Raw genomic sequence first — 21,116 nt, forward strand, 5'->3', positions numbered from 1 at the left:
AGTATTAAGCTGACTTCACCTAAGTTTGAAACTATGCAGCTGATCAATGAAACAATGAAGCCCTGGGAAGATTTGAGTTTGAGTATGTTCAACCCATATTATGTGTATAGCCCAGCACCTACTGTCTTTATAATCGTCTGCATCGTAGTTGCAGTACTGCTGTTCGCAATGCACAGAATGCATGCAAGAATTGCTAATTTGGAGTCATTATTTAGTGGGGGGAGAGTTAACATCACAGTTAACCACCCTGAATTAAGTGTATATATTTTGTATATAGTATTAATTATATATATAAAAAATAATAATAATAATAATACAAAGAAGAATGACCCATATATGGCAGACCAGTACCATTATCTTTAAATGAAATATTAATAACTCTTACAATAATCTTAATTTTAAACTATTTATTCTTGCATGTATGCATTTCACTATAATAACCCAAGTACATACTGTATTACAGTTAAATAATTTACTTTAATGCATTTATTCAAATATGTATACAACTTAATTTAAAATGTAATATTACTGAATAATCACTATTTACTATGAATAATATATGTATACAATATTCATACAATTATGTTACTTTACAATATTGTATATTTCACTTAATTAGCTTGTAAGTTCATTGTAATGTGTATGTAGTTTGTATTAATATATTAGAACTATTAACTGTCGATGGTACGCCATTTTCGCGCGGCCGAGCAGATGTAGGACTACATATTATATTTACAAATCATAATAAATATAGATAAATAGATAGATAGAAGCAGGGAGTCAGATGATGAGAGGTGTTGTGTCTGCGAGAATCGAGCAGTGCTAAACATGCTTACACACTGTGACGCGAGGAATGCTTGATAGGCACACGACAGCGTCTAGTGGCCATATACACACATACACACATGCTCACACACAGGCTGCGGGAACTTTCCATCCACGAGGAACACACGTGACACACCCCTGCTACACCAGAATTTAGGAAAGAGAGCTCAGACGGAGATTAGCCACAGAACAGGCAAGAGAGAAGTACACAGGCCTCAGAGGAGACAGGTGACGGGAGAAGGGCTTGGCAATTTGGGAGAGACAGATAGCGAGACAGGGAGGTAGCTACCCGGGACTTATACTCGTCCGTGTGAGAGACTTGTTAATATTTCCAAGACAAATAAAAATAGTCCCATACTATTCTTTACCTCTCCTGTCACTACATGACACAGCTCCTCAGTTGTCTAGTGAGCCAGTGGCTGCGGGCCAGGATTGTGATGTCCCTGATGTGTTCCCTGCATGTGCTGTCACTAGGGCTAAGTCTAAATTTACTGTTTACTTAGAGGATAATGATGATGATGTTATCCTAGCTGACACTTTTCATGCTAATTTGGGCCACTCACCAGATGAGGCAGTACCGCGTAGTGTTGATAATTTGTCTCGTCAAGAGTTGGTTGAGTTGCAGGTTGCTGACCCTGAGTTGAAAGGTCTAGCTAACTCTGCTTGCAGTGAAGAAGAGTCAGCCGGTGCTTCTACTTGTTATTATATAAAGTCAGGAGTACTTATGAGGAAGTGGAGATCCCCAACAGCATCAGCCGACTGTGAATGGGAGGTTGTACATCAAGCTGTCATCCCTCGTGTTTGTACGCAGGATATCATTAGAGTGGCTCATGATTCTAGTTTGGCAGGACACCTTGGAGTGAGGAAGACTGTGGCACGCATTTTGAAACACTTCTACTGGCCAGGTATCTTCAGGGATGTTTCCTGGTATTGTAAGTCTTGTCACACCTGTCAAGTTGTGGGGAAGTGTAATCAGACCGAAAAGGTTGCACCTCTAGTTCCCATTCCTCCTTTTGAGGCACCATTCACCCGTGTGTTGGTGGATATTGTGGGCCCTCTTCCTAAGACTTCTTCAGGATTTTCTTATGTGTTGACCCTGATTGATATGGCTACTCGTTATCCTGAAGCCATTCCACTTTGAAATATCTCAGCAAAGAACGTGGTTAAGGAAATGCTAGGGTTCTTCACCAAGTTTGGTCTGCCCAAGGAGGTACAGTCAGACCAGGGAAGTAATTTCATGTCAAATGTTTTCAAGCAGTCTCTGAAAGAGTTGGGCATCACCCAGATCACGTCTTCAGCTTACCATCCCCAGACCCAAGGAGCGTTGGAGAGATATTATCAAACACTCAAATCGATGCTCAAGATATACTGTCTGGAACATCAGAAAGACTGGGATAAAGGTGTTCCATTTGTTGTATTTGCCGCAAGAGAATCTCCAAATGAATCACTGGGCTTCTCACCTTTTGAACTACTGTTTGGCCATGAAGTAAGAGGACCCCTTAAGCTACTCAAGGAATGCTGGCTGTCGGAGGAAGATGACATCAACCTGCTGGAGTATGTGATGAAGTTCAAAGAACGGCTGTCCACTGCTTTACAGCTGGCGAGAGAGAAATTAGGAGCTGCTCAGGAGAAGATGAAAACTTGGTATGATAAGAAGTCCAGGTTACGCCACTTTCAGCCAGGAGATCAGGTTTTGATTCTGCTACCGGTGCATGGGCAACCTCTTCAAGCCAAGTTTAGTGGTCCTTATTTCGTGGAGAAGAAACTCAGTGATGTCATCGCCACACCAGATCGTAGAAAGAACAAGCAACTTTGTCACATCAACATGCTAAAGTTATATCACAGGCGGGACGAAAATAACCCAGTCTGCACTGTAGCTGTTCCACCCGAGTCTGCAAGTGAAGTTCTCCCATGCAGCATGAGCCTGAGTGATAGTTTGGGGAAGCATCCTGATATCATGAATGATCTCCAGACTAAGCTTTCTCATCTAACTCCCGAGGAAAGGCAGGAGTTTCCGGCATTACTGCAGGAGTACCCGCAAGTGTTCCGTGCCACTCCAGGAAGAGCCACTGTGTTGATGCATGATGTCGATGTTGGAGACGCAAAGCCAATTAAATTGCCTCCTTACCGTGTGAACCCAGTGAAAGTTCCTCTCATCCAGAAGGAGCTTGGCTACCTGTTGGACCACAAGATGATTGAGCCCTGTCAGAGCGAGTTGAGTTCTCCTGTCATTCTAGTCCCTAAGCCAGGTGGGTCACAGCGGCTTTGCATCGACTACAGACGTGTTAATCAGATAACCAAAACAGACACTTACCCTCTCCCTCGCGTGGAAGATTGCATAGACAAGATCAGAAAGGCTAGGTACATAAGTAAGTTTGATTTGTTAAAGGGATACTGGCAAGTACCTATGACTGAACGTGCTAGGGAGCTCTCATGTTTTGTAACACTAGGAAAGACTTTTGCATGTTCTGTAATGCCATATGGTATGAAGAATGCACCAGCCACATTTCAGAAGCTCATGAATGTTGTAACAGAGGGTTTGGCAGGGTGTGTTGTTTATATTGATGATGTATTAATCTTCAGTGACAACTGGAAAGATCACCTATGCCATGTCAGTAAATTTCTTGAGAGTTTGGTTCAGGCTAATCTTGTAGCTAATTTATCAAAGTGTGAGTTTGGTCAAGCTAAAGTTCAGTACCTTGGGTACATAATTGGTGATGGACATGTTGCACCACCAGGAGCTAAGGTTCAGGTTATAAGTGATTTTCCCAGACCTAAAAGTAGGAAAGAGCTACAAAGATTTTTGGGAATGGTAGGTTATTACAGGAGATTTGTTCTTAACTTTTCAATTCTTGTATTACCTCTTACAGACCTACTGAAAAAGGTAGTTAAATTTGTCTGGACCGATAACTGTGAATCCTCTTTCAGCCAGTGTTCGCTACTCCAAATTTTGCTAAGCCTTTTAAGATGGCTGTTGATGCAAGTGATACAGGAGCTGGGGTTGTTTTGCTGCAAGAGGATGATCAGGGTATTGAACACCCTGTATCTTACTACAATAAGAAGTTCACTCCACCTCAAAAGAACTACTCAACAATTGAGAAAGAGCTTTTGGCCTTGATTTTGGGTTTACAGCATTTTTCATTTTATTTGTGTTCTGGTTTTGACCCCATAGTCATTTATACCGATCATAACCCACTGAAATTCCTTAGTAAGTTTAAAGATAAAAATGAGAGATTGACAAGATGGAGTCTACTTCTTCAGGAGTATTCATTAGACATAAAATATGTCAATGGGAAAGAAAATGTTATTGCAGATTGCTTATCTAGACTTTAGACAGATTGTTTTAGAGTAATAAGAAATTTCCTTTGTAAATTTCTTTTTCTTTGTGGGGAGGTGTTACATAGCCTATGATTTCATCATCTTTTGTGTAATTCTAACGTACAGTATGCTGCATGTTTGATCACGAGCGTGTTCTACCTCACTCCCCCCCTCCTCCCTTATAGTAGAGTGAGTCGTTCTTTCTGTTGTTCAGAGCAGGAGTGTCAACTCTTTGTCCCCTATGGCTTCATTTGCGCGTCCTTCTTACAAGTTGTATCAAGCTCTGCCGGCCCGTATATAATGAGCTGTCTCTGCATTATTGCCACTTAGATCTACTCCTCATTTTGTTCACATCTCTGTCCTCCCCTGTACAGTTGTTATTATTGTGAGTGCTCAGGAAGTCTCCAACCATCTAGCAGCTGTGTAATTTGAGTATAACTGTTATTGCATTTTTTCTTGTACTGTGTAGCGTAAGGCGTTAATTCTTAGGCCTAGTTAGGTTTTTGTGATTCATGTGTTTTGGGTGTCAGCCCTTATTAATAATATTTTGTATCTGTAATAATATATCTTGCATTCACTGAGTATTATCTGGTATTCTCATTTTATCAGGGCTGACTTAGATAAATTTACTCATGCTAATTTCGTGTTAATAGAGGCTATTGCAGTTAACCATATATTTAACCTGTTTTTGCCATTACATTATCCTTATGAGTCCTGAATGTTTTGTTGTTAGTTTGAGCATTAAACTTTAACTTGTAATTTTACCTAACTCTTTTGTTTTGAACCTGGAACTTTACGGGACAGTAGTGATTTTTAGTATTCTCACTTAAAGTGTACATTATCTTTCTCTGTTCTGTCACAATATATATATATATCTATCTATCTATCTATATATATATATATATATATATATATATATATATATATATATATATATATATATATATAGGGGTAAGTCCAGGATAGATGGCCATAGTTTTTTTACCCTCCCAAAAGTACTACTTCTCTTCCTTTAAAATTCTCCAAAATTTCAGTGATTCCCTAGAGGCATTAGCTTCCTTTAGCAAAAATCTGAAGTCAGAGATAAATCAGATAATATCATTACATTTCGATTTTTAAAATTAGCTCTTGGGCCATCTCTCCCGAGGTGTCTGGGAGAGATGGCCACAGGTCATGGGGATGGTTGGCCATACCATTTTCATAAGGTTACGATGGAAACTTATACATATAAACATCATATATGAGAAGATATATATGCAGGCAAACTTTTGTCTCTTTATTCATTGCTATGGAGTTGTAAATTTCCATGTACAATAACATATACTGGAAAAATTAAATATTTACTTTGTTTAATTTCCTATCTACTTCATTAATTTATAACAGATCGTGTATATCTAAACAGAATAGCCTACATAGAAAAGAAAATGAATTATTATTTATTTAAATAAAAAAAAATTCCTGCAAGTTTCATGAAGCCCTACAAATGGGAGAGATGGCTATGGCCATCTCTGCCATTTGTAGGGGAGAGATGGCCATAGCACACAAACAAAGATGGTGGGCAGTATAGCATGCAGCTACACTAGGTAGGAATGTGCAGTTAACATAAACATACTTATTTTGATATGTTTTAGACATCAGGGTCAATTAAATATGTCATTTCTTAACACTTACACAATGTCAACAATAATTTTTGGTAGTAAACACAGAAATTTTTGGTAAAATACACTTTTACCATGACGATTTTTGAAAGTTAGATCACATCGACCGACCATTACAACAACAAGCTCGCTTCTGAAGGAACAGCATTTCCATCTAGTGGATAATGTAGGAACTACAGTGATTGGCCATCTCTCCCTATGGCCATCTATCCCGGACATACCCTATATATATATATATATATATATATATATATATATATATATATATATATATATATATATATATATATATATATATATATATATATATATATACCATCAAATGGGGCAATTTGAATCAAATTTCTACCCTTTTTTATACACTGAGGTTTGTAATGAAAATCATAGGACAATTCAGGTGCTTTACTTAGTACTGTTTTAAACTTTAAAATTTAAACTACATTTGTACCATTTTTTATCCAAATCAAAACGTAATTACTGTAAATGAGTTGTAAAGAGAAATGTAACAATAGGTGAAACATACATGTTCTGGGGCCAAGTGAATCATCGATCTGCGGAAGATATGCAGTTTCCCTTGTGGGTCGTCTGTAATGTTCATCTCATCATTATTATTGATGTTGGAAGGTGGAACACCTTCTAATGTCTTCTCAAGGTTGTTGAAGTACTCTGAGACAACTGCCTAGGATACTGCTGCCCTCTTCCTCGATATATGCTGGCACATGAGAGATGGCAGGAGGTTAGAGTGCCTCTTCAAAAAAACCTGCTCCCAGTCGGGGCCAGGGCGATTTTCCCGGACATGAGCAGTCTTTCAGAAATGGCTGTCGAGGAAGAACTTAATGAAATTTCTTAGCTCTTGCGAGTCACACGCAAGGCTAAAATCACCCAGTACTGCCAAGTTCCTGGCCAACGCGAACTCTTCATTTCGGAGGAGTGCTGTCTTACGTCCTGCTTTGCTAGGGGATTTGACAAGCCCCAGGTAACGGCGTCTTAGCGTGGCCTGGGGAATGCCATAGTGACGAGCAGCCTGTCGCTGCAGTAATCCATTGGCGATGTCGACAAGGGCCTGGGCAATCGCCTCTTTCGAATATTATCGGGAGTCAACCGACTTCCTTTTGTATGTCCTGACCATCGTAGAAGAGAAACAAAAGCCATATTAGCCAAAAACCAATGTGAGAAGGCATAAAAAAGCATAAAGTATAGCCTCATATGGGTGATTCACATTGCCCCGTATGATTATTCACATTACCCCGAAGAAATTAAATCGTAATATTTTGTCAAATACTTCACTGATAATAAAGTATTCGTATTCAAAACGTTATTTATACCTACCTTGTTCATTCATTAGTTGGCTGTCTTGCAACTTGTATTGTACTTTTCTCAGGAAACCTTAGCAGCTACAGGTTAAAAAACCTGAAGTTCATATAGAAACTTGAAATCAATATGGCTTGTATACTTTCATCATCATGGACAAAACAATGATTGCAAATGACAGTACATTAAAAAAAGAACAAAATGAAAGGCAGTTCTTAAAAATTCAATAAAAAATAAGCCTCCCAGAGCTTTTGATTCGATTTGCCCTGTAATTATTCCTTTTGCTCAAGGTGATTCACGTTACCCATTTGACGGTATATATATATATATATATATATATATATGGCTAGGCTAAGGAGTGGTTCGAGGAAGTTCTGGGAGTTGTTGCCTCTCCTATCATTGAGAAGATTCTCACTCCGTGCTAAAGGACCCTTGTATGCGGCATGTGATAGGAGTGTAGGCCTAAAGGTGTATGGTCATGATACCTGGGGAGTAAAGGTAGAGGATACTCGTAGGCTCAAACATACAGATATTACAAGATTAGACGGATGTTTAGTGCGTCCTTCAATGCGAAGCCCTGGGGGGAAGGGCTAGGACTGTGATGAAAGAGTTAAGAGGAAGGGTGGAACTTGAATTTAATAATGTTATGATGAAGAGGGGTAGATTGAGATAGTTTGGGCATGCTGAGAGGGGGAAGGATGACAGTTCACAGTTTGGTGTGAACGTCATGGGTATCGTTGCAATAGGCCGACCAAAAAAATAGCTGGATGAGGTCATAGAGTATCACTTCAGCAATAAGGAATACAATAGGGGAGCTGCCAGTGATGAAGCAGCATGGAGAGTTGCCATTAAGTGACCAAAGTGGACGAATGCAAACATCTTGGAGCTTTTATAAATGATACAGTAATACAGAGAGAGAGAGAGAGAGAGAGAGAGAGAGAGAGAGAGAGAGAGAGAGAGAGAGAGAGAGATGCTGATATCCATGGGGAAGAAAAGGAAACCCTATGCATTCATGAATGAGTATTCTCATCTTTATGGGTGAGCTCCCCTGAAGATATGAAGATACCAGAGCATTCGGGATATTTCTTGTTTCCTTTTTTCCCTGTGGATATCAGCATATCTGTGAATCACGTGTTATTAAGAGATTTTTTTGCAAATGTATAAAGGTATTTGGGGTCTTCCATTTTTAAAAATCATGGTTTCAAATTGCAGTTTCCCAGGTTTACATCAGAGTAAAACAAAGAAATATTATTGCACAATGTTTATTTTATACATAGGAATACTTAAGCTAACAAACCTCTCTCATCCTCATTAATGCATGGAGGTGGATTGCTAAGTTGGGGGTGGGTAGGGGAAGTTAGCATGAGATGAAGGTGTTTGGAAGGATGACAGGAGAGTTGGGGGGGGACGTCTCAAGGTGTGGTATACAGGCTGGAGGGACCACTAAAGCCACCACCCCCATCGCCTAAGATGTAGCCAGCACCAGAGCCGAAATCATCACCCGTGACGTCACCACTTATGCCAAAACTCCCATCATCGTTGAAGCCACTGCCGCCAGAGCCAGTGTGGCCGCCATCACCCACCAGCTCACCACTGCCCTGGGATGCCTGGCTGAGGGCGGACTGCAGGTCACCACCGCTGGGTAGCAGTGGATTCTCACCATCAGCATAGTTGACAAAGTAGATCTCTGGTGCCTGCTGCTCTGGTGCAGGTACGTGCACCACCTGTTGGTCTTGTTGTGGTCGCTTGCTAAGCACGTACACTACATTCTTCTGCTGTGGCGGCGGCACTACCAGTGGCTCCTGGTTGAACAAGTTTTCTGGTGTATGGATGAATACGATGTTGTGTTCCAGACGGGGTGGTGGCACGTATGGTCGGGGTCCCACACTAGGTGACACAGGCGGAGCACGGTACACGTACAGGTTCTGGGTTACCTGAGGTGTCACACAGGACCCATCAATGTGCCGCACCTGTCCACCATCACACACGCCACCGACACCACCACCACCACCATACCCACCAGAGAACCCAGAACCACCAGAAAATCCAGATGAGAACCCGGAGTCAAATGAGCCCAAGAAACTAGAGTCTCCTGATCTGAAGAAGCCACCACCACTGGAGAATCCCTCCCCTGATGAACTATAGCTGATGGAGTCAGCACTCACACCCACCACCACCGTTGTCAGCAGCACCTGGGGGAAGAAAATTTAAGCTGTTTGAACAAATGATACACAGAAATGAAAGTTTTAACCCTGCTAATGATTGACTTTAATGCTCACGGTCAGTCCAGCTCACGCCAGACTTCTTCATTCAGCTTTGTAATGACTGTCGGTAGTAACACTCTTATGGTCGGGACAACTTCTAGGATTGTAAAAGTCATCCCCAGAACCATATTACTTGTGAGTTGTAAGAGCCTGAGAGAATTATTTAAATATCCATCTTCCAGTAAGTGAATTGCATGAAGCTGAAGACTGAAACTCTAATCAGTATCAGCAAGAGTACTATATCCTTGGAGAGTAGAGGTCCGACACCTTCATGTGGTAGACAGCGCCTCATCAGGGTTGGATCAAGGTCCTTCCCAATGTGAGATGCTGGAGGTATGAGGAAGTTTGGCTCCTCAGTGGATGTTATAGTTGCTTCATGCAGGATGCACAGCAGCACCACGTGTAGATTCCTCGCCAGCACCTCATGCGAGGTATACTGCAAGGATGAAGGTGCCCACTGGGTGCATTATTATATGAAACCAAGTGGCTGATGAGTGCAGTCCTTTGTGTAAGATGAGGAGATGGATCGTTGGCTGGATTGTGAGCAGTTTGTGAACGTACTCGTATATATCGTCAAGTCTTCTTTGAACCTCCACTAGACCCACAAACGTACTACTGTATGTAAATGAAAATGCTCCTCTTGTACCATCAAAAGCCCTAAGATGATTCGACATGAACAGTTCGGTGTTAGTTCCCAAACGGTGACATGTGAAAGTGCATGATGACATCTGTTTGATGGAATGGTGCGTAGGAAAAATGGTAGTTCCCGGGGAGATGAATGTCCTTCTATGCCCAGAGACTGATAATCAGAATAATATAAAAAAGAAAGAATAGAAAAATGCAGTAGGCCTAGAGTGCTACTGATTTCCTTAACTCTGTTTCTTCCAGGGTGTGTTAAGATAAGATTTTTTATTGTTGTGCATTATTCTGTTATTAACAACTCGTGTGGTGAGAAGCTTATCTATTTACCTGTCTAGTAATCAATTTGTGTGTCGCTATTGATTTAGCCATCCATTATCTAGTGCCTAATCCGAGTTGTTCCCAGTTAGTTGTGACAAAAAAAGCCCCCCCCCCCTCAGAAAAAAAAAGAAGCCTGATTATTACCACTCATCACTACACTGCTCCCTCCCGCCACGCCAGGCCTCACTTAAGCACTCTATTATTAGTCTGTCTAGGAAGCTTCCTCACGCCCTTCTTGATCACATCCTCTTCCTCCTTAGTTTCGCTTTCATTATCCTCCTTCTCTACTTTCTTCATAATCATTTTTTTTATCATTATTCCTTCTCCTCCTCCTCCTCCTCCTCCTCCATTGTTCTCCCTAATTCTGTTTGTCATGGTATCGTGTCTCTGTGGTGTGTTCTTAACCATTTCTTGTATTCCTCGTATTTTCGTCTTTCTCGTCTCCGTCTCTCGTGTTAATCATGTTGTTATACATATTCATTCATCTTCCTCCTCTTTCTCCTCCTCCTTCTTTATCATCATCATCATCATCTTGTTATTGCCTCTTTGTACGGTTGTGTTAAACCTGTAATGTCAAGTTCCAGTTTCTTTTCCTCTTCTATTTATTCTTTTCTTTGTTCGTCCTCCTCCTCTTCTCCTCCCGCTTCGTGTGTTCCAACCTCTGTACCTGTGTCCTAGTCTCGCGCCTGTGGTGTGAAATTTCCAACTACTTCTTCTCTTCTTCCTTGTATACTTGTTTTTATATTCTCCATCCTCCTGTTCTTGTTCGTGTTCTACTTTCCATTTATTTGTTCTTGGTTTCACCTTCTCCTCCTCCTCTCTTCTTTTCTTTTACTTTTTGACGTAATCTTCATTATCTTGTTCTACTTAACGTTTTTGCTATTGTTTTCTCCTCCTCCTCCTCCTCCTGTTCCCCGATCCCCTCTGTTGTTTGTGTCGGGCCTGTGTTGTCGTGTACTCATCCTCTTCCTCACAGTTCGCTTGTGTCCCTCTCTTTATAAAGTCTCACTCTCTTATCATCAACTTTCATCCTCTTCACCCTCCCTCTTTTCTGGAAACTGACCCTCCTGTGTTGGTGTCTCTCTGCCTTCTTGCCTACCCCCCTCCCTTTCTCTTCTCTCTCAAAAGCTAATCTTCTGACATTATTTAGTGTCTTACTTTTCGACTTCCTCCATTCTCTATTTTCTTTTTCAGTTTGATCTCTCTCGTATCAGTATTTAGTGCCTAATCTCGTCCTCTTCAACCCTGTTTCCACCTCCTCTACTTTTGTTTATGTGACTTTTTTTTTCTGTACTTCTTCATCTTCTGGTGGGTGGAGGCGGTCACCATCCACTTAATTAGTGCAGTGATGCCTTTAGGTGACTTTGCATTGAGCGACGTATCATATAGTTTTTATTTCAAGGAAAAAAAATTGTCAATCTTGGGTGAAGCAGCGTGGCTAGTAATTGGTGTCTGGTGGTCTAGTAAGTTAAGGCGCTCCAATTGGATATGGCCCATGAGTTTTAGTTCAAAAGGAGATCGGGGAATAACGCTCACATAATGCTACTCAGGGACTAGTGACTAGCCACCTCCTTCTTAAATATCTTGACTGAGTGTTCTATCCCCTTTCCCCAACGCTCCTAAAATACAGGATTACAAGATAGATGCCTGAATCTCCTTCACCTTCCTCTCCCCAGTTATATCTGACCCCTTCCTGTCATTATTTAGCATATCATCCCCTTCCCGTCTCATCTCTGGCTCCAGTCTTACCTTTATATTATATTATTATTTCATGTCATCCCCTCCTCCTCGACTTTCCTAATAATTCTCTCTCTCTCTCTCTCTCTCTCTCTCTCTCTCTCTCTCTCTCAACACGTAATTAGGTGAGAATACTTTTTACAAAACTCTTGAGTGTGTGTGTGTGTGTGTGTGTGTGTGTGTGTGTGTGTGTGTGTGTGTGTGTGTGTGTGTGTGTGTGTGTGTGTGTGTGGCGTTCACGATGGCCAGAGAAAGCCTGGTCTTTGTTCTACCGAAGGAGAAATAATAGATTTGTGATCGTTTGACGAATCTGTTCCTAACGGTGGTAAAAATAAATAACAAAATGAAAAATATAAAGAAAACACACACACACACACACACACACACACACACACACACACACACACACACACACACACACACACACAAGGAGAGACATGTAACGGTTAAACACGTAAGAATTAAAGAATTACAATATAAAACAAACGAAGAAAATGAGAAGACGGAAAGAAGAATATAAAAAAAAGATGCCAAGGAGAAGGAAGAGGAGGAGTAGGAGGAGGAAGAATAGGGTGAGGAGGACGAGGAGGAGAATGAGAAAGAGGAGGAAGAGGAGGAGGAGGAGGAGGAGGAAGAGAAGAAGATGAAAGGTGACAGTGGAAAGCAGAATTAGAATAACCAGTCGTGATAAAATAACTGGAAGTTATGTGGTTCAGCAATGGCAGAGAACTCGGTACCGGGTATTTGTATTTTGTTTGCAGCGGCAGTGGCTTGGAGGAGGAGGAGGAGGAGGAGGAGGAAGAGAAGGAGGAGGAGGAGGAGAAGGAGAGGAGAAAAAGAGAAAGAGGGGTAGGAGTTGAAAGATAAGCTGAGGTAGAAGGATGAAGAAGAGAGGAGAAGGAGGAGGAAGAGGAGGAGGAGGAGGAGGAGGAGGAGGAGTTGAAAAAATAGGTAAATGAATTAGAACACAAGCACGAGAAATGTCTAAACAGAGAGAGAGAGAGAGAGAGAGAGAGAGAGAGAGAGAGAGAGAGAGACCTTTGCGATAAGATAGAAATGCTCGTATTTGAAGAATAAGAGAGAAAGCGAGTATTTCCTTGGTGATATCAGGTTGAACTCCATTCTTGAGGGAAGGTGAAGGGGAGTGTAAAAATTGCATTGTGGAGAAGGTTTAGGGGTAGAAAGAAGGAGAGCCAGAAGGATTGGGTGAGGGTAATGGATACCATGGTATTGACGATTATTGTGATGGTGGGTCTGGGTAGGATATGGTTGTGGTGGTTGTGGTAGGGAAGGGAGAAGGTGAATGGGGTGGCATGGTTTATTGGTGGTGGTGAGGGGTTGTAAATGAGATGTGTTCATTATTGTGGTTGAAACTGGGAGTAGAAATGGTGGTGTGGTTGTTGCTGGTTGTGATGGTGGTGATGGTGATGGAGAGGAACTTGAAGTGGTGGAGAGGGGTTGTAAGAGATACCATTAACGGTCATTATCGTTTTTATTGTAGTGATGAGGGGGCCGTAACGTGGTTGTACTGGTGGGACGGAGGGGTTCATGGTAAGGTAGTGATGGCTGTCCTGAGTGTGGTAGTGGTGGTGATAGAGGGCTGGTGGAGCTGTTTGGTAGGGGGGAGGGGGAGTGAATATTCCGGCTGTGGTACCAGTCTCACCTTGATACTTGTCGGGGGAAAGGGGCAGGAGGGAGGATGAAAGTGTTACACTGATTTGATCTGGGGGTAAGGCGGAAAACAAGGTGAGAAGGGTAGTGTTGGTGGTTATTGTGGTGGTCAGAGTTGTTGTTGTTATGATTGTACTGGTTGTTGTTGTCGTGGTTGCAGTGATGAAATATTGGTGATGGTGGGTAGGCTGGGAGCAACAGTGGTAGGTTGAGATGGTAGTAATGGTTGTTGTTGTGGTGGTTGTAATAGTGGTTGTGATGATGGTAGTAGTATTGTGATAATGGTGATGTGGGTGATCGTGTTAGTAGTAGTCTTTGTATCTTCGGAGATGGTTGTTGGTGGTTGTGTAGCGGTGTGTGGAATGGTGCCTGCAGGTGATGATGGTAGGGTGAACCGTGATAACGGGCAAACAGCACCAATGGCATGTAATTTTGTTAGAGAATATTTGTAGCTGCGGTGGTAGTGGCTGCGATGGTGGCAGCAGTGTTCCTTCTGTCTTGGGATGGTGGTGGTGAAATGGTTGTTGTTGTTATTCTCCAATCATTCACGTTAACGAGGAGGTGGTGGTTGCGATGCTTGTAGTTGTGATGTTGGTAGGAATGGTGGTAGGTGGATAATGACTGCGGTAGATAGTGACAGTTGGAGGATGATTGTAGTTGGTGTCAGTAAAGATATTGGTAGTAATGGTGGTGTCCTGACTGGATAATGATTTGGGTTGCTGGTGGTAGAAATGATGGTAGTTGGAAGGTTTTGGTAGGTACAGTATTACTCTTGTTAGGAATGAGGATAACAGAAACACTGGTAGTGTTATAAGGTGGTAGTGGTGGTTGCAAAGGTAATAAGGGTGATTGTAATGGTGGCAGAAGTGGTTATAAGTGCTTGTAGTGGATGGAATGGTGTTGTAGTGATTGTAATGTTGGTAGCTCGTAGTGGTTGTAAAGTTGACGGTAGTGGGTATAGAAGTGGCTGTCATAGTGAAAGGAGAGGTTGTAAAGTTGACGGTAGTGGGTATAGAAGTGGCTGTCATAGTGAAAGGAGAGGTTGTAATGATGACAGTAGTGGTTGTTGATTGAATTTTTTTGATGACTGATAATTGAGATACTCTGATGAGATTAGACAGGGAAAACAGTGAGACTGGGATGAATGGGTGGAAAGAAAGGCTGTGTTTCCGGTAATGAGAGAGAGAGAGAGAGAGAGAGAGAGAGAGAGAGAGAGAGAGAGAGAGAGAGAGAGAGAGAGAGAGAGAGAGAGGGAGAATGAGTGCGTTTTTTTATTAGCTTATTTTTCCTATCTCCAGACACTTGTATTAGTCTTAAGCAAGGCCTCTAGTAGTGAAGGAGTTTATGAAGCCATAGAAAGTCTCCTTGGCTGAATAAAATCGTACGGAGATAACAAGAACATTTCAGACGATGTTGTACTGAAGGGGTTAAATTCTTGACCTTGTAGTGTTATAGGTATTTTGGTTTCAGTGAGGAGGATATAGGATGATTAATTTCTTGTACATCGAGTAAGACAAATGATAATGAGAAAATTATTTACTTTGTGTTGTAATGGTTCTAGAGTTCATGTTCTGCAGCTTAACGAGGGAGATGAATGTGATGTCTTGTTCTGACGTTGTTCTTCAGGATGTTATGATACAAGCTGCAAGTCACAATTTTTGTCAGGTGAAAGAGTGGCGGTGATTCTGGTGGTAATGGCACGGTAATAGAGATGAATGATTATTGTGATGGTTGTGGTGATAGTGGTAGTGGTGATGGTGATGGCGGTGGTGATGGTGGTGGTGGTGGTGTTAGTAATGGTGATGGTGGTAATGGAAGCAGAGACGCATGATTGTTGTAATGATGATGATGGTGGGTTTAGTAGTGGTGGAGATAGTGGTTGCAATGTTGGTGATGGTGATAGTAGTGATGGTGATTGTTTTTGCTGTGGCAGTAATGGTGATAGAGGTGATTGGTGTGACGATTGTGGTGGTGATATGATAACACTTGTAACTGTGATGAAGGTGTGCTAGTGGTGATGGTGAGTAATGGAAATGTAAGTAATGGCAATGATGCTGGTGGTAATGATGGAGGTGATAATGGTAATGGTGGCGGTGGTGCTGTTGATGCTCGTGGTGGTGGTGGTGGTGGTGGGACTTTTGGTGATATTAATACTACAGGTGCTGCATACGGCCTGCGATACAGCATACAGTATCTACAATATCCCGCATTTGGTGACATAACAGGGTGTCTAACTCTTTACGTATAATGAGTCTCCTATGATGAAGAAAATCCCCTGGCGGTAGCAAGAATAAAATGCAAAGGTCGTCATCGTTGTGAAAAGGTTCATGAAAATTTTCTTACCTTCTCACAAAGAAGGTCTCTCGTAAGCAAAACAAAATGACTACGGTAGTAGAAGCATAATGCAAGGTTTTTGTACTGAAAGGGTTATGGAGACTTTTTAACCCCTGCTGCGAGGTGACACTATTTTTTATAGACCACCAGACGATTTCCTGCAGCTGACGGGAGAGCACCTGGTAGTGAAGGGGTTAAAACAATCTGCATTAACCTTTATAAGTTTGATGATATCTTTATTGCTACGGTCAGACGATTCCCTAGTGAAGTAATCTGTCAGACAGAAAAAGAGGTTGCTGCCCCAGGAGGTTATAATCAGAGTTGTGTGTGTGTGTGTGTGTGTGTGTGTGTGTGTGTGTGTGTGTGTGTGTGTGTGTGTGTGTGTGTGTTGATAAAGACAAGGAATGTGTTGGTGGCTGTGATATAGTTGTGATGTGTATGCGTTTGCTTTTATATAGTAGGTGTGTTGTGGGGAATGGTTGTTAGGAAAGTGGGAAATGTTGGTAGGTATAAAAAAAAGATATGGATAGCTCTGTAACTACAGTCATGGTTACTGCGAAGTACTGGTTACGTGAATGTTCCTTGCTCTATAAACTATGATTTTATGGTTGTAGGAAAATGAATAATATTAATGTGAATGCCTAGAAAGATGGTAGAAATAACAGTGGAATATATTAGTATCGTTACTGTTTATGGCTTCGGCTTTTGTATGTGAAGAGATAATTAGAATATTGATGGCTGTGTAATGTTTGAAGTTGTGGTTGTTAAGGGATACAGAAATCATTGGTAGCTCTAGTTAGTGTTTGTAGTTTTAGTGGTTAAGAGATGCATAGAATGTTTGTAGGTGTGTAATGTTTGTAGCTGTGGTTAAGAGATACACAGAAGCTGGTAGGTGTGTAATGTTTGTAGCTGTGGTTGTTAAGAGATACATAGACGCTTGTAGGTATGTAATGTTTGTCGCTGAGGTTGGCAGAGTTTGTCTATACTCACAAGACTCCTCATGGCTGAGTGTGGTAAAGTATAGCGATGCCGTGTGAGGTGCCGCTATTTATATACTGCTCACTCTCAGTCCTCTCTCTTATTCTCAACCCCATCCCCCTCCACATCCCCTCCTCATCTTTCCTTCTCCAACCCCCCCCCCTTCCCCCACTTTCTTTTCCTCATCTTCACCCTCGTTCTTTCCTTCACATACTCTTAAACACCTCCCCCCACCCCGTCTCCTTCTTTCCTTCTTCTTCCCACTTCTCCTCTTCTCCTCCTTTCAGTCTATATTTTCCTTTACATCACCCCCTGTCATTCTTTCCTCTACTTATCATTTATTTCCTCCCTAAATCCTCCTTTCCTTCTCTTTACTCCTTCTCCCCTCCTTCTCTCCTCTTTCTTCTCTTAATTCTTTCTTTCTTCTTCATTTTTTCCTTCCTTCCTTTGCTTCCCCAGCTTTACGTCGTCCCCTCCCCCTCCCTGCTTTTCTTCATCTAAGATTTGTTCTCCCCTCATTCCCTTCCTGTACTTCTTTCCCTCCTCCTTCTTTCTCCCCTCACCCTTCAACCTTCCCATCCTTTCCTCCACTGTTGATCTGTGCTCCTCCTCCCTGCCTTCGTACTCCCTTCTTTCTCCTTTTGTTCCATCTCTTCCCCTATCCCCGATTCTCATTTTTTTTTCTTCTTTTCCTTCACCAGCTCCACTCCCTCCTTACCCCTTTCCTTTCCGCTAGTTTGGATTTTTACCCCCTCACTCCCTCCTTTCCCGGCCCTCTTCCTTCCCCCTAGTCTTCCCTCCTTTCCCGGCCCTCTTCCTTCCCCCTATTCCTCCCTCCTTTCCCGCCCCTCTTCCTTCCCCCTATTCCTCCCTCCTTTCCCACCCCTCTTCCTTCCCCCTATTCCTCCCTCCTTTCCCACCCCTCTTCCTTCCCCCTAGTCCCTCTCTTTTCCCTTATCCCTCCTTCGTCTCTTTCCTTTCCCTTCTTCTCTCCTCTTCTCCCTCTCATTTTCTCTCTTTCCATCCCTATTTTCCTCCCTTTCCCTCTCCCCCTCCATTCTTCCTCCTCTCCTTCCCTCTCCTTCCCTCTCCTACCTCGTTCCATAGCATCTCTTGTCTCTTTTCTCCCTCCTCTCCTATCTCCTCCTCCTTTCCTTCAAGCTATGTTTTTAGACCCTCCTTTCCCTACCCTCCGTCTCCTCCCCACTCCTCTCTCTCTCTCTCTCTCTCTCTCTCTCTTTTCTCTTCCTCTCCTTTTCCTCCCTTCCCTCCTCTTCGCCTTCCCTCCCTTCCCCTCCTTCAGCATGTCCTCTCTCCCTTTCTTCCCTCACTCATCCATGCTTGATTTGTGCCTTTCCTTCCCCTTCCCTTCTCTCTCTCTCTCTCTCTCTCTCTCTCTCTCTCTTTCTCTCTCTCTCTCTCTCTCTCTCTCTCTCTCTCTCTCTCTCTCTCTCTCTTGTCGATTCCCTTCTCTTTCCTTTCCACTGTTTTTTTTTTCCTTTATTTTCTGTTTCCTTTCCTCTTCTTTCATTTTCCTTTTTCTTTAATTCCCGTTCTTCTCAAATCTGCCTCTTCCTTTCCCTTCCCTTCCTTTCCCCTCCCTTGCCTTCCCTCCCCTCCCCTCCCCTCCCCTCCCCTTCCCTTCTATTCTCTTCCCTTCCCATCCCTTCCCTTCCTTTCCCTTCCCTTCCCCTCCCCTCCCCTCCCCTCCCTTCCCTTCCCTTCCCTTCCCTTCCCTTCCCTTCCCTTCTCTCCCCTTCCCTTCCCTTCCCTTCCCTTCTATCCCCTTCTTTTTCGTTTCCTTTCCTCTCCTTTCTTTTCTTTCCTTTCTGTTCTCTTTCACTTTCTTTCCTCTTTCTTTCTCGTCCTTTCCCTTCCCTTCCCTCTTCCTCACACTTCACACTTGCCTCTCCTACCGGTATACTTTCCCTTGTACTACTCCTTTCATTTTCCCGTCTCCCACTTTTAATTATTTCTTTCCCTTATTTCCTTTTCGTTTTCTTTCATCCCTTTGTCATTCACTTTTTATTTCGTTTCTTTCTCATTCCTTCATTTCGTGTTTAATTATCTTTCACCTATGCCCTCACAATCACCGCCTCTCTTCTGTGGCCGATTTTTATGCCTGCCCTCTCGTACCGTTTCTTTCGCTTCCTGTTCTCTTATTCTTTCATTTCTTTCTCTTTCTCCTTCGCATTTCCCCTCTCTCTTTAGACCTCTGTCTCCTGTACGTCGCTTCTTCCCTTCCATTCGTTCATTTTCTTTTCCTCATTTCCCCTCCTGTCTCTCATTTCCCTTTCCATTTAGTGCTTCCCCTGTCCTTCATTCCAACTACCCCATTTCTTCTTTCAAGTTATGCTTCCCTATTCCCTTTTTATTCTCTTTCTCTGCGTCTCTCCTTCTCACTTCCTTATTTTCTTCCCCTTGTAAACGTCATTTCCTTCTCTTCCCTCCTCCTCTCTCCCCCATCCCTTCATCCTCACCCAGCTTTGTTTCTTCCCCTCCGTCTCTCCTCTCCCTACCTCTTCTTTCATTCCTTCCTCTTCCCACTGACTTCTTTCAACCCCTCTTCCATCCCTTTGCTGTCATCCCCTCTCCCCTTTCCTTCCTTCAATCGCCTTCCCTCCGTCTTCTCATCTCCTTCCCCTCCCCCTTCTCATTCCTTTCCCCTACTCCTCCCCTTCCTACCCCTCTCCCTTTTCCTCTCCCACTTCCTCCCCCTCCCTTTTTCTACCGTCATTTCCCTTCCCTCTTCTTCCTACCCACTTTTTTGTTTCTGTTACCTCCTTCCCTCCCACTCCTCCACTCCTTCCTTTCTGCTCATCCACTCCCCCACCTTCATTTCCCCCCCCCCTTAGTACCTCCCCTAACTCATTCATTCCCCTCCCCTCTCCTTCCCTACCTTACCTTATTCATCACCCCACCATACTTCTCATCCCTTCCCCTCCTCTTCCTTCGCCTCTCCCTCTCCCTCCCTTTCCCTACTTTACCTTCACTCATCACATATTCCCTTCACTTCCCTCTCCTTTTATCTATCTTTTCTCTCTCTCTCTCTCTCTCTCTCTCTCTCTCTCTCTCTCTCTCTCTCTCTCTCTCTCTCCTCTCTTACAGGTTTTCCTCACTTCCCCCTCCCCTCCTTGCCTTTCCCCTCTTCCCACTCCTCTCCGTCTCTCTTCCCCTCCCCTCGCCTTTCTCTTCCCCCTTCCTATCCCTCCCCTCCCCTCTCTTCACCGAGCCTCCCTGTTTTAATGCTTTCAATCAATCAATCAATCAATCATTTTCTGTGGCACCTCACGGGATGCATAGGGCCGCAATGAACTCATTCCACCAATATTTGTCTCTTGCCATCTCCTTAAGGTCCCACCAACACTCCTCTCCTGCTTCTCTTTTCATTGTCCTCAACCAGGATTCCCTCGGCCTACCTCTGCCTCTTCTTCCTCTAGCAGTCCACTCCGGCACATCCTGTATTAAACTGCTTTCTTTTCTGTATATGTGCCCCAGCCACTTCCAGCAAGACAGTCTCACATGTTCAACAACTAGTTCCACTCTTGTAATATCCCTTACTCTTTTATTTGTAACTCTGTCCTGCCACTTTACCCCAGATATCCTTCTCAGTATTTTATTCTCAAATCCTAATACTTTCTGATTTGTTGCAATTGTACTGTACCATGACTCATGCCCATAAATTAAAATTGGTCTAACCATGGACTTGTAAATTTTCACTTTAGTATGTACAGAAAGCATATTATTACTCCAAACAGATTTCAACATTCCAACAGCTCGCCAAGCCTGTCTAATCCTCTCCTCAATTTCATTGTTTAATGATCCATTAGATGATACAATCGTTCCCAGATATTTAAAATAATCTACATTCTTCACCACATTATTCCCAATTACACAATCGATTTGGTTCTCCACGTTCATATTAATAATTTCAGTCTTTCCACAATTTATTACCAATCCCACTTTCTCTCCTTCCTCCACAAGGCAATCAAGCACCCATTCATTATCTTGTTCCTTTCCAGTCAGTCTTCCTCTTGTGTTTTTGTTGTCGTCTCTCGTT

At 42.7% G+C, this 21,116-nt stretch overlaps 1 protein-coding gene across 1 annotated transcript in view; it reads right to left on the reverse strand.

The window, feature by feature from the left end:
* Positions 1-8,524: 8,524 nt before the first annotated feature.
* The window catches only part of LOC145409490 (uncharacterized), a 76,294-nt gene continuing 63,702 nt past the window's right edge, over positions 8,525-21,116 (reverse strand). The window contains exons 5-6 of the mRNA XM_080279879.1: positions 9,615-9,812; positions 8,525-9,304 (exon numbers count right to left, since the gene is read on the reverse strand). Coding sequence (XP_080136005.1) covers positions 8,525-9,304; positions 9,615-9,812 — 978 coding nt within the window. The remainder of the gene's footprint in view (positions 9,305-9,614; positions 9,813-21,116) is intronic.

This window comes from Coenobita brevimanus, chromosome 81, assembly GCF_032717465.1.
Source record: "Coenobita brevimanus isolate Jiangsu-jjx chromosome 81, ASM3271746v2, whole genome shotgun sequence".
NCBI classification, from domain to species: domain Eukaryota; kingdom Metazoa; phylum Arthropoda; class Malacostraca; order Decapoda; family Coenobitidae; genus Coenobita; species Coenobita brevimanus.